The 13,194-nt window shown below is 37.4% G+C and overlaps 1 protein-coding gene across 1 annotated transcript; it reads right to left on the reverse strand.

Moving 5' to 3' along the window:
* Positions 1-1,113: 1,113 nt before the first annotated feature.
* LOC101160609 (inositol-3-phosphate synthase 1-A) lies at positions 1,114-5,722 on the reverse strand. The gene is made up of 11 exons (XM_004082221.5): positions 5,583-5,722; positions 5,360-5,482; positions 5,105-5,266; positions 4,151-4,280; positions 3,845-4,038; positions 3,608-3,757; positions 2,894-3,109; positions 2,646-2,810; positions 2,445-2,558; positions 1,797-2,014; positions 1,114-1,690 (listed from the first exon to the last, which is right to left on the reverse strand). The coding sequence occupies exons 2-11, from the start codon at positions 5,471-5,473 to the stop codon at positions 1,489-1,491; spliced, it is 1,665 nt and encodes a 554-aa protein (XP_004082269.1). The 5' UTR covers positions 5,474-5,482; positions 5,583-5,722; the 3' UTR covers positions 1,114-1,488.
* Between the last annotated feature and the right edge of the window lie 7,472 nt (positions 5,723-13,194).

Raw genomic sequence — 13,194 nt, forward strand, 5'->3', positions numbered from 1 at the left:
TTTTCTTTTTGTTTTTTTGTATACTTTAGTCTATTTTTGGAAAGGTGATTCTGATTCTGATTATCTGCTAGTAATGATCTACTTGATGATGTGGTTTGTACTTTGGTATACTGTTCATGAAGTATTAAAAAAATATATATATATACACTTTTTTGGCACTTCATAAGTATTACCTTACACAACAACAATATTAGTAATAGTATTAGTAATAATGAATAATAACAACAAATGGAAAGGAGGAAAATAACCCGTAAATAATAAGTTAAATACCAGTGGTTCCAGGTGCTCTTCTTATGAAATGTACTGGTATTATGGTAAATAATTGTTTGATTTGAAAAACATGTTCTTGTGAATATAAAATATTCCAAGTGTTATTAAATAACTAAATCAACTTCTCACTAAAGATGAAATCAAAAAGTATATGGTGTTTTCATAAACGTGTTTTAACTAGCAATAAAGAATACCACTGTAAATTTTTGCAAAATTAAATACATGTAAACATAAGGAGAAAACAGATCCGTCAGGAAAGTGACTCATCTCTCCTCTTACAATTGGCTCAGCTGTAACGCAATCTGGACCCCAGCTCGTTCCTTTATCGTCCTTTATCGTCTAAGCAAAGAAAAAAAAAACACACAAACAGTGCAACACATTTCACTTCCACAATCAATCCTTCCAGACTCATTTAGCTGGGGATTGGTACACTTGCAGAATAACACACCAACACACACACACGTGTGTGAAGGTGGCATTTTTCCAGAGATGATAGGAAAACTCATGTAGAAAGAATTATGATTTTGTTCTATTTTTTTCTCCCAACAGATTTTCTAAAAGTTTTAAAATGTTTTGTAGAAATGTATTAAGTTTTAATCTGTTCCAATGAAATAAAAACACATTATTATTGTTCCTTGACAAATATTGAGTGCTTGTAATTCCTTTTCTTAAAAACTGCAGATAATTACATGAATACATTTTCTACATGTAATAAATGTTAAAAAATATTAGGTTGCTCAACATATGTGCTGGCTGTTGCAGATTAATTTGCATAATATGTTTTTTATTAAAATGAACATAGGCTAGACCTTAGAAGGTGAACCGAAAGAAAAAAAAAAGCAGTTTAGGGAAATCAATACTTATGTTTATTGTATATAAATAGGCATTTACACAATGACACAAGACTAGAAAACAAAAAACAAATAAAGCAAAACCTAAATCTGTTTTTAAAACAGTATTTTTTAGGAATGCAGCACAGTATACAGTTGAACAGTACTGAGGCACAGCAGCTTAGTAAACTTCAAATATAATACAGACTAAAAAGACTTAACACATTTCTTCTACATGAATGATATTTATCACAAGTACTCTAAAATCATTTTATTTTAACACCTAGTTAAATTCTCAAATGTCTTTTGTTTGATCACAAAATACTTGTTCTTCTAAAAAAATAGGCTTACAGTAGTTTTGCACTTTGTTTTAGCTAAAAATGTGCAATCACAGAGCACATGCAGTGTCATTCTCGTGTGCGTGAATTCCGTTTGTGATGGGGATAGGTACATGTTTCCCATTGGGGAGTGTAAATGTTTTCAAAGCAGCCACGTCGCTGTTGACATAGGTTGTGTGTGCAGACAGGAAGTTCCTCTGCAGCTTGTGCTCAAGCATCATGTGGTTCTGAGGAGGAAGACCAAGGCATGCCCTGAAAACACAAAGACTGCTGTTAGAAGGTGAACAAGAACCTAGTTTATGCACATACAAAGAAATCAAATAAAACAGTGTGCTGCATATTTTTTTTAAATTCACACCTCATGATGTTTTCAATGCAAGCCCTCTGACGGAAGAAGGCATTGATAACAGGGGTCCCTGATGGCACCATTGGGGCCTTGCAGAGGTAGGAGAGGAGGGCTAAGACGCTGTGGAAAGACTGGAAGTCTTCTTCTCCCTGAGGCTTGATGCTCACACGCTGACAAAGCTCAGTTAGGATCACCAGGTCAAGAATGATGGGGCTTGCAAGCAGAGAATCCTGTCGAGATAAGAAAAAAGGTAATTGGTTATGAAGGAGTGAGAAAAAATATTTACTAACATGAAATATTTATGTGCTCATGCACACTTGCCATTTAATTTTTTTATTTCTAAATGGTTGCCATTATTTTTTATTCCACCACTGGAGGGAGCTAGTGTTTCTGAATTTCAGATTTAATAAAACCTTACTTTAAGTGTAATTACAATGAACGCATCAAAATAAATAATATTAAAAATGTGTTTGTAAATTTGATACCACTGATGGTTCAAAAATGAATTGTGTTCAGTTTGAACCTTAAATTACTTCCAGGATTGTGCAGCTTCAGTTTAAATGACCTTAATGTGTATGCATGAGATCTTGATGCTGAGCATCTCTCCTCTATGTCTGTTCACAACGTGGCTTATGGCTGCAGAAAAAAAAAACAACTCACCTCACAGGTGTTGTGCATTGCAATAGTATTGAGTCCTCCCATCATGATTTCTGATGTGTACTCATCCATGGCTCGTTTGCTGTCTCCCACATAAGGGACATATTTAATCACCACCTAAAATAAGACAGAGAAGAGGTTGGAATTTTCTTGACGTCTAACCGCTGCTGTGGATTTCCTCACATTTGTGATGCTCTGACTTACACAGTGGTCGGGTTTCTCTCCAGGCTTGTACAAAATGGGGTTGGACTGGACAATGTCATCAACTACATTGCTCTTAGAAATCTCTTTGGAGCGAAACTGCTGCGGGGCCGACAAGTTTTTCCCGTCATTGTTGCCAAGGTGATTGTAACTGACAATAGACGTTGGCTGAAAAAAAGAAAAGAAACGTTTTTGTTTTAAGTAAGTAAAGTAGGTTTAATTTCCCCCAAAACATCAAACCCTGCTTGTACCTTGATGCCTGCGCTAACCAGAAAGTCCACCAGCACTGACTTGATCTTGGTTTGACCGGACTTAAAGTCATCGCCGGCGATGAAGACGCCTCTCTGCATGGCCAGCTCTACTGCTCCAGGAACAAAGGTGTTCTGAGGAGCTCCGTTAATGTAGGCGCAGCCCTCCAGTATGCTGGCCACTGCAAACAGAGTGGAAGGGGAGACTTCTGCCCCAGCCTGATAGATGGAAAAAAAAAAGACAAGAATAGACATTAATCAGAGTGCTCAGTAGGACTGCACAATATAAGGAAAACTCATGATTTGCGTCATTTGTAATCAATATTGCGATGACGATATAACTTGCAATTTATGAACAAATAGCAAAATGACTAAAAACGTAATTTCCATTTCACTGGTACAGTTTAATTTAAATAAGAAACAACATAATCATCTAACAATAAAAGGCTTGATCTGCTTAGACAACAACGTGAAGGGCTCCATCCCATTGGTCAAATGTATAAAGGGATTTATTTGATCTGCTAAATACTTCAAGCTGCCGTAAGATTATTTTAGCACATTTCAGGTAACCATTTGTCGCAATTTTTGCAGACTTTTGCGATATGCATATGAAACAGCTTGATATCGCAATAATGATAAATTTGTGATTTATTGTGCAGGCCTAGTACTATGTCATTTGAGCTTGAAACTTGAGTTCAAGCAATCATCTTCACTCACCTGGATGGCAGCCAGCAGGTTTTTAGCTGTGTCATTGATGCCTGGAACAATATCACAGAAGCGTTCTGTGTTTGCCGTCCACAAAACGATGACTTTGTCCACGCCGCTGGACTGTCTGAAGTCCCTAATGTCAGCTCGGATCTGCTCCACCTGAAGGGTAATTCCCATTTTTTTTGTCAATCAACTGTAAAAAGATGATCTGAAAACCAACACAAGAGGACCAGAGACTCTTTTCACCTGCTCTGTCAAAGTTCCAGTGAGGACATTGTCTGCTCGGCTCTCCTGATTTGCAGCAATGAATTCTGGGATATAGATGGATGGCCTTGGTTTTAGGCAGCTCATGTAAGGGCGCAGCTGCTCCTGCAGAGACCAGTCAAGCACCTTAGCTCTCTCCATTGCTCTGCCCAGATCCATGGAGGAGATATCCCACCCTAAAAAAATGTTTTGAATTCCTTCAAATGAGCTTATTTCATCATTTTTAATTGAGACAAATGAAGTTATTTTTTTTCCTTTTGTTTTTATCAGGAGGATAGTGTAGCATACCATCAAACACAATGTTGTTGGGGTGAACCATGGGCAGGACGTCACGGAATGGAACATTTACTTCTCCCTCCAACCCCGATCCCAGACAGACTGTGGAGGACTGCAGCAGGGAGCCATAGTAGTTTGCTTTCTGTGGGCAATGGGTAAGAAAAATAAGAGATTTGCATTCATTCTTCTGTTCAGAATAGATTACAATTGGTATGCTGTATCATATTATGTTTTAAGTTATTTTAACTTTAGTGTTTCCTCTAAATGTTGATGTCAGGGGAGTAAAAAATGTCCTGCATTCTATTAATAGTACATTTTCAGGTCTGTTATACATTTTTGAGTTATTTTATCTCATAATATATTGTGTTGTGTTTTTACATAAAGTTTTATTTAAAAAAAATACAATGAACTGCCCCATCTATTTCATTTTTCTGTCTTTATCAATGAGTTCAAACAATACATGAACACAATAAGAAAGTCTGACAATAAGAAAGCCATTAAAACATTTGATCTGTGCGTCAGTTTCAATGTATTAGTGTAAAATGTAACAATAACCCCCTGGCTTGTTCCTTCCTTGTTGCTGTTTTGCATTGTTCTGTATTGAATTGATACATTCAATAAAGTTTGGGCGAAAAAAACCATGCCGTGTAAATGCGGCCTCAGATGAACTTTAATGGGGCGGGGCTTAAGAGTTAGAGGCAAACCAGATTCAGCGTGATGATCGAGGGGGCGGAGTTTGAAGGGGTGAAGGCTGAATGTGAACGCGGAAGACAAATGATGAGGATTTTTTCAGCCAACTACATTAATTACTACGTTAATCAATGAGCTATTGTTTTTTTAACGAACGATTATTTAAATGTGCTCAATTTTATTTATTTATTTAAATAAAACATAATAATAATAATTCTCACTTGTTGATTCTCCACAGAAAAAAACTGTATATATGAAGTAACAGTCTCCCCTCACCATCTCCCCGTTCTTGGTCCTCCAGGTCAGCCCCAGCTTGTTGGCCAGCACAGCCGCGGTGACGGTGGTCCCGTTGTTGCCCCCCCAGCCCACCAGCATTACGCCGAGCCGCGGGACCCGCCGCTCGGTGCGAAACGTCATCTCCGTGGAGCGCGGAGTCACCTGCAGCGGCGGGGGAGCACAACCGAAATGAGCTGCGGTCCCGGCGTGCGCATGATGAACCAGGACCTACCGGCCGGGAAGTGCGTCACTCACCGTGATGTTGCTCCCGTCCTGCTGCACGGACGTACTCTCATAAGAATACTTCGCAAAGATGTGAGTATCCGTGTACTTCACGTTGGGACTGTTTATGTGGATGTTCACGGACATGGTAAAAGTCTGTAAGGAGTTTGAAAACATCCGACAATACATTTCATGATGACTTTTGCTGAGATATTCATTGTAAAACGAAAAAAATGAACACCGGAAATGGTCTCACCTTGATTAAATGGGATAATTCTGAAAGAGCAAGAAGATTTCCTTTGGTTGATCGAAGCTAAAAGTCGAGTAGGTCGTGATGCGCTGAATCTCCGGAGCTGCAGTGAAGTCTCCCTCGTGTGTCGGTTCAGTGAATCGCACCGGTCCCGTCCTCTTATGTAAGCCGAAAGGATGGAGACAAAAGGACGAGCAGCGAATAGCAGAGCTCCTTTTCTCGGGGAGGTCCTGCAGTCTGCTTGAAATTTTCCGTTCCAGAGGGTTCTGCACGTGGATTTTAATCTTCCATCTCCACCGGTCTGCTGCGGGATTTTTCCAGAAAAACAAGGCACACAATGAGTGATGAGAAATAGGCGTTGTCTCCCATTAATAAAAGCCTATTTTGATCGAAATCCAGATATAATATTCATAGCATGTATACATAGTCATGGAGGTAAACAATCAAATTCATGTAATTTTATTTCTACAGAAATAAGTAGGTTGCAGTGTCTCCTACATTCCAAAATAAAACTAATAAATCAGCAAATGCTGGTTGAAGATGTGTAAACCATAACATTTTTCATAATAGATAAATCAAAAGAGACTATCAATTTTGCAAAGAAAATGAACACAAAAGTTATTTAATTTAGTTTTTTACCTTAAAATTTCAAAGCTGCAAATGTGAAACAATTTAAAGAGCCCCATGATTTTCAATAATCTACATAAAAACATTGAATCCACCTCAAACTCTCCTTTCACATTAGTTTTTTATTATTCATTTATTTATTTATTTTGTTTTATAACTTGTTCTGTCCAACAACTGAGCAAACAGATTAGAGCTGAAGGCCTTTTGTGTTGGACAGGTTTTACTATTACAAAAAGAGGTTATATAACTTCGAGAAACCAGGGTGTAGATTTGTTTTTATTTTTTTATTTTTTTATTTATTTGTTACATTTAGTGTGTGTGGGGAGGGAGAGGAAGAGAGTGAAAGGAAGAGAGGTGGAGAAAGTGGGGGATACAACTACTTGAATAAGTTATTATTTTAAGATGTGTTACAATTATACCAGATCTGCTGAGACGACAAATATCACTTCCAAAGGTGAAATTCTGACACGCAGATGAGCGGAAGACATCAGTCCATCAATACACGATGGGTTAGGAGGAGGGATGAAGCAGACAGGGAGCAGTGTGGCAGTGTGCACGTGGGGGTGGAGATACATGCACGCTGCCGAAGTGAACCGTGTGTTCATAAGGGGAACCAGATCCTCCCCAGCCCGACCAGCCAGACCAGGAGAAGGGGGGAGAGATCCCCAGGCCAGGAGCGCCCCCATTGACGGGACCCAAGCAGCCCAGGAGGGGGGCAGGAGGGGACCGCCCACCCACCCAGCCAAGTGCAGAGGAGGCCCCCAACAGGGGCCCCCTCCGGCGTCTGGGCCCCCAGGCCACTGGGCAGGCGTGCTTAGCCGTGCCAGGCGGCAGCCATGGGGGCCACCGGACACCGAGACACGGGCCAAGGACGAGGCCAGGGCCCAGAGAACCCATGAGCCGCCCACCACCCAGCTGGCGCCCCGTCTCCGCAAGCCAGCCCCGGCACCCGACCCATTAGGTTTTTAAAAATAACAGGTTAATTTCGGCTCAAGTAATGTGACCATATGAAGCAGATCAAGGTTTTAACATCTAATGCTGAAAAGTTACATCTTGCAGCTTCAACGCTGATATCCATCTCTAGTTCATAGTGACATTTGAAGATGGAAACGGAAAAACATGAACATTCTTAATTCCACCTATACTTTGTTGAAAACACCACATCTTACTTATCATACTTGTGCTCGAGAAAATAACCTTCACCTTGGAACAAGATTATCGTGCTGTTTTGTGTGTTTAAATAAGTTTGGAAAAAAAGATCAGAAGATGATCAAATTTAAATTGACCTATGATGCCTGATATAATGTGATAATAAATCCGTTTTAGTTTTGCCAAATTCCAAATGAACTTGGGCATTAAAAAATAATTTTCCTATTTTTGGCTGTGACAACCCAATTTCCCCCCGGGGTTCAATAAAGTCCTATGTCATTTTATCTTATCTTATCTTAAGAATTAAATTGCTCTTAGTTTAGGTAATCAGTTTACTCTAAAAAAGTCTTCAGCGGTATATAGAACGACAAGGGAGAGATATTTCTGCAAAATTCACAAGGTGATTGGAAGCAAAAATTTAAATGTGGTTTATTTTGTGGAATGAAAAAAGTAAATGAGACAAAATATAAGATAAAAAAATATATATATAACAGTATAAATGTGTTTCAAAACACGAGTAACTCCTCACAAAAGTTGGGTATTTAAAGACCTACTCCAATGAAAATCATGTTTTGGGTGTTTTTAAGATGTTCTTAAAAAATGTGTCCTGGATACATAAAGAAGATTAAGCTTAAAATTGCATTTCTATGTATTTCTTTATTCAAATTATTGTGAATCAGGAGCAGCAGAAAGACTGTAAACAAAGGGATGATGGGAAATGAAGGCAGGCTTACTCTGTGCCAACTGTCCCGCACAACTCAGAGGGAAATTTCTGATGAACTCTCTGCTGCTCAGCAGAAACAATGTCTTAGAAAACGACACAGGTTTTTTTTTTGCTAAAAACAGTATAATTAAAATTAAAAGACTACTGGGACTGCTTTGGAGTGGGACTTTAAAATAATTAAAAAATAATTTTAGGTTGTCAATTTCTTCATTTCCCATCCATAACCTACATCATGAAATATCTTTTTTAGGTTTTCCCACCACGACACATTTTGTTTTACAAAAGCACATGGCTGTCTACCAGATACAGACAAGCACATCTTTCTATTCATATAAACCTTTTAGATCTATCTCATGGGCAAGTGAGGGGATCATTCGATTTATAGCCAGAATTGCAAAATGAAAGCTCCAGCCGCTGCGTAACTGCTTTTATAAATTGATATGGGAGGGTGGCTGTGTGTATTGCTCATGCAACACCGTTAATTGCAGTTAATGTCTGCTGGTTGCCTCTGCTTTTTAATCATCTGATGTTCACAGTCTGGATTGGCCCTCTGAGATCAGCTGAGACGAAAAGAGTACACAAGTTCAGCACATTATGCCTTACACAATGCTTTTACAGTGTGACAAACTGACCCAGTGATCACCTTTAGCTTGATATCAGGAGGACTTAAACTAGGATTTTGAACTTTTTTCCCTTTTATTAAGGCACATGTTAAAACTATTGTGTATTTTTTATTAAATACTGCTAAAATAATAATAATCATTGTTTTTTTCTTGAAGATTGCAAATGAAGCTGTAAAAAGTGTCGTTTTCACTTGTAGCCAAGTAAAGTTCAAGTCAGTATAAATACGATCTTTTACACTGTGTTTTATGGAGAATTTATATTTTGAACCACTTATTAAAGCCCCTGGCCAGATGTAGTCATTTCTTATCACAGAATAGTAAAAGGCAAATAAATGAAATCACCTCAATAACAGGCTTTGAAGTTTGACCTGCTGTATCTGACCTGGTTATGCTGGTGAAGGTTTGCACGGGCAGCTTTAACAGGCGTGCCATGAGGGGTAATTTTCCACTCCCGTGACACTGATTGTTCTTACTGTCGGATTAAAACTGTTAGAGCGCATTTCAATGTACACTGCTCTGAATTTGTCCTTTAACATCAGTGATGTCATTGAGAAAACCATTAAGGGACATAATATCTTGAATCTTTGCCCCAAAAGTGCAATAAATTGACTTTAATCTGATTGCTTTAAATCCAGAAGAGGTGATTTCCTTCACAGGTGGACAGTAAAGAGAGATTAAGAGTATATTTAAATGTGTAACAGTTAATAAAGTTACATTTAAATGAATGTATAACTGTTATGCATGTTTCAGATGTGACTGGAATTAAACTTCATGGTAATAAATAGCACACTCTGGCTCTTCAATCTTCTATTCTTAATTTCTATTTTGCAGGTTTGAATCAAACTACTTGAGTTGTGTTTGTCTGAATTTCAAATATTTGTTTAATTCAAAGTTTGGTTTAATGAGTTCTGTTTGTATAGAAATGCCACAAACATGACATTTTCATTTTCGAAAATTGGAGCGCCTCAAGTTAGAAACAGTCTGTAAATTTTATACATTTATATCTACTTTCTTAAAAATGTGACGCACTAAAAACCTTTTGCTGTTTTAGCTCAGGAAAAATACACACACACAAAAAAAAACACTCAGGAAAAAGACATAAATTGAGCTAAAATGAAAAATGAAACTACTATGACCTAAATCAAAGGTGTGTTTCTCCAAAAAGTAATCCAAAATGAACAACCATTGAACATGAATAACTACTTCAGCTGTTTCTGAACAGAAAACTTTACTATTCTACACAATTTCTGCACAGTATCATCACTTTATATGTTTTGAACACTTGGCAGAACATGGACACTTTACACTATGTGATCTTAACACTAACAATGCTGTTTATACTTTACAGTAGGCTATATTTTATTGAAATGTTTTTTTTATACTTAGTTACCTCAATTTTTATCTTTTTTTATATATCTACTGCTTATAGACCTTGCGCTCTGTTGTACATTCGTGCAGTTAATTTCATCTCATACTGTATTATATAAGTAACAAATAACATTTGAATTTGAACCCAATGTTTGGGTTTAAGAAATAAGCCATGTTTTAGGAGTGCATGTGATAATAGTTCACAGCTATAATCGATGATTTCTTTTTTTAAATCATACTTCAAAATGATGTCTGATTTAGAAATAAATGGAAAAATAAAATGTGGCAGAACAAAAAACAATCCTAAATCAACATATCCATTTCTGTCTCCTTTCAAAGCTCTCTATCTTCTGTCAGAGCAGAAGGTGAGATCTGCAATTCTTCCAGCAGACGAACAAAGCTGTGTTCAAGAAAAGTGTATTATTTTCTGTCTTGCAAGAAAAACTTATTAAGAAAATTTGTCATTAGCAAATTCATTTTAGTTTGAGAAAACATGTCTGAGTGACTTGATTTTTTTCCTTATAATGAGAATTCTTGGTAAGACTTACCTCATTAGTATATTTTTGTTGTTGTTTATTTAAAGAAAATCTACCAATTTCTAGGGCCTGTTTTTGCAGTGCAGTAGCAGTGAGCCAGGGTGAGAGGCTTAACAGTTTGGTCTTTACTGACATCCATCCTGTTGTTCCAAAGGTCCAAGAATCAGAAGGAAAAGTCCTTCTTCTCTTCTCTTCTGGGTTGTCCATTACTCAGCAGAGTTGAAAGATGCTTTGACCAATGCTGGACATAGGCCAACAACAACCAGAACACGATGACAAACCAAATCTATAATGTGGGAACGTATGGTTACCAAACCAATACCAGGCACAAACACAACCAGGGAGAAAAATGCAAGAGGATAAACACTTTTCTTTCAAAGTGTCAAAACTTCATCTACTTACTGACAACAAGATGTTCTAACTCCTTGCACTTAAGATTGTCTAACTGACTACATCAACGCCTGGTTAGTTACAAAGGGAAATAATGCTGTCCTCATCGCACATAAAACTGGTCTTCAAGGATTCGACAAGTACTTTCATGTGGAAACTGACGTCTGCATCTTTATGCGTGCGAAAAATATTGCAGAGCGTGGGAGCACAGATATCACAATCAGTTCCGCCAACAAGATTTACTCCAACACACCAGCTGAGCCGCCCACTAGGTTGGTTGTGTGTGGATCTAGGAAACCCAAAAGCTGAAGATCCTGCTGACTGGGGCTCCTGTGCTTTCATAAAGAATGGCAGGTCTTCTAGAAAGTCAACGTTTACATTGCATTGTGAACTGTCTATCTACACAAAACAATACCACACTTCTGCTGCTGAAACACCAAGAAAGGGTACAAGACCATATCGGCTGCGTAATTTGCATGCATCATACCACAACAACCTTTTACTAATATCAACATATGAAGCATGCATCATGTGTGAAGAGAGCGTCAGAAAGGATGTTAGATAGTATTTCCTTCCACGGTTGTTTTGACTCTGCAGAATGTCGATGTTTTCTTGATAGTCAAGATGATAACATAGAACATTTCACTGAAACTAGGTTTGTTTCTCTGCTGTCACTGTGATCTAATGTAGCCTATTTCCGAGATCTTCAATCCAATAGCAATGAAAGGTTTTTCCACTGCTGACCTAAAAAAAGGCTGTGTCCAGGAGGGTTGAGGCAGAAAAGTCATGAGGTAAGTCCCAACACAATGGAGAATTGTAAAGAAAAGGTCATTGGTTTCACAAGGTCAGCAGGGAGAGGAGTCAAAAGCCTGCCTTCAATCAGTCAAAGAAAACAAGCAAATTCTTTCACATTAACAATGTGATGGTTTCAATTTAAATAGGAATATTTCAAAAGTAAGGAACTCTGATGATGTAACATTTTTTCATCATAATTCCTATTCTTATGGTCAAGAGTCCATGGTTGCAGAATGACATCAGACTGACTGTGTTAACTGGAGGTCAATTACCTTAAACAGGTTTTAAAACTTTCTTTTGGCTTGGGGTAAACTTGATCTCATTCTGTTTTCTTTTCAAAGATTAAAGAAAAAGAAAGAACTATTTTATTTACTGATTTAACTCCAAAATTGTAACCCTTGGTACTTTTAACAGAAAACCCTTAAACTTTTGTTAGACTTTTCATGGTTGATCTTTGTTCTGGTTTTAACTCCTTGTAACAACAGTTACAAATACTTACAGTCACAAACCATAAATTTGTAACAAATTAGCTCTTTTTAAACTGCTTTTTTTCTTCTGTTCCTAAATCCCAACAGTTTTAATAAAGACATATTCTCAGAAATACAATTTTAAGCTCAATTCTCTCTATGTCCTACATCTTGAGAATAATGTTACTGGAACATGTTATAAACACCTAAAACACAATTTTGTCTTTAATAATAGATTCACTTATAAATTTGTTTGACCACATCTTAAACCAGTTTTATGCAGTGAGCTTTACATTTTTCAATGAAAGGGTTTGTCTGTGGACTCACTGCTTTCACTACCGTTTCTCAGGTTGATGAAAGTTTCCTGTTGGTTACCAGTGTGTTTCTTTTTGTGATAAAACTGTTCTTCTGCTCTTCCTCCAGAGGGCAGAATCAGATCAGCGTTCACACTCAACTGCCTGCTCCACCAAACAGTAGAGCACATTTAGAAAAATTGAGATTAAAAAACATTGTGTGAATTACTCCCCCAAGGTAATTAGCAGCAGAAAAAAACAGTTTTTTAAAAATTTGATTTTGTCTTGGTTGGATAGTTAAAGGGTTGAAAGAGTTTGATGACAACTTCTTGAACCTAATAAAAAATAGAGAAATTGTAAATAATATAAAAAATTAACACCATCATTTGGGTGGTGGAAATGGAGTGTTTTGTTTTTTTTTACTCCTTTTTAAGTAAACATGTTTAATTTTTCTTTTACTTTGGTTATAATCAGTTTTTTGCAAGTTACTTCCAAAACGTAACACATTTCTGAAGTAATGCCTTGTATTAAAAGAATTCTGGCTCAAAATCGCACTGCTTCACATGTCTCCTGAAGCATTACCTTTAAGCTTGTACCTGCACAAGCAAACCATAACAATTTAAAGTGGCATTTTAGTCTATACTTT

Source organism: Oryzias latipes, chromosome 22, assembly GCF_053564925.1.
Source record: "Oryzias latipes strain Hd-rR chromosome 22, Olatipes_Hd-rR_3.1".
Taxonomy (NCBI): Eukaryota; Metazoa; Chordata; class Actinopteri; order Beloniformes; family Adrianichthyidae; genus Oryzias; species Oryzias latipes.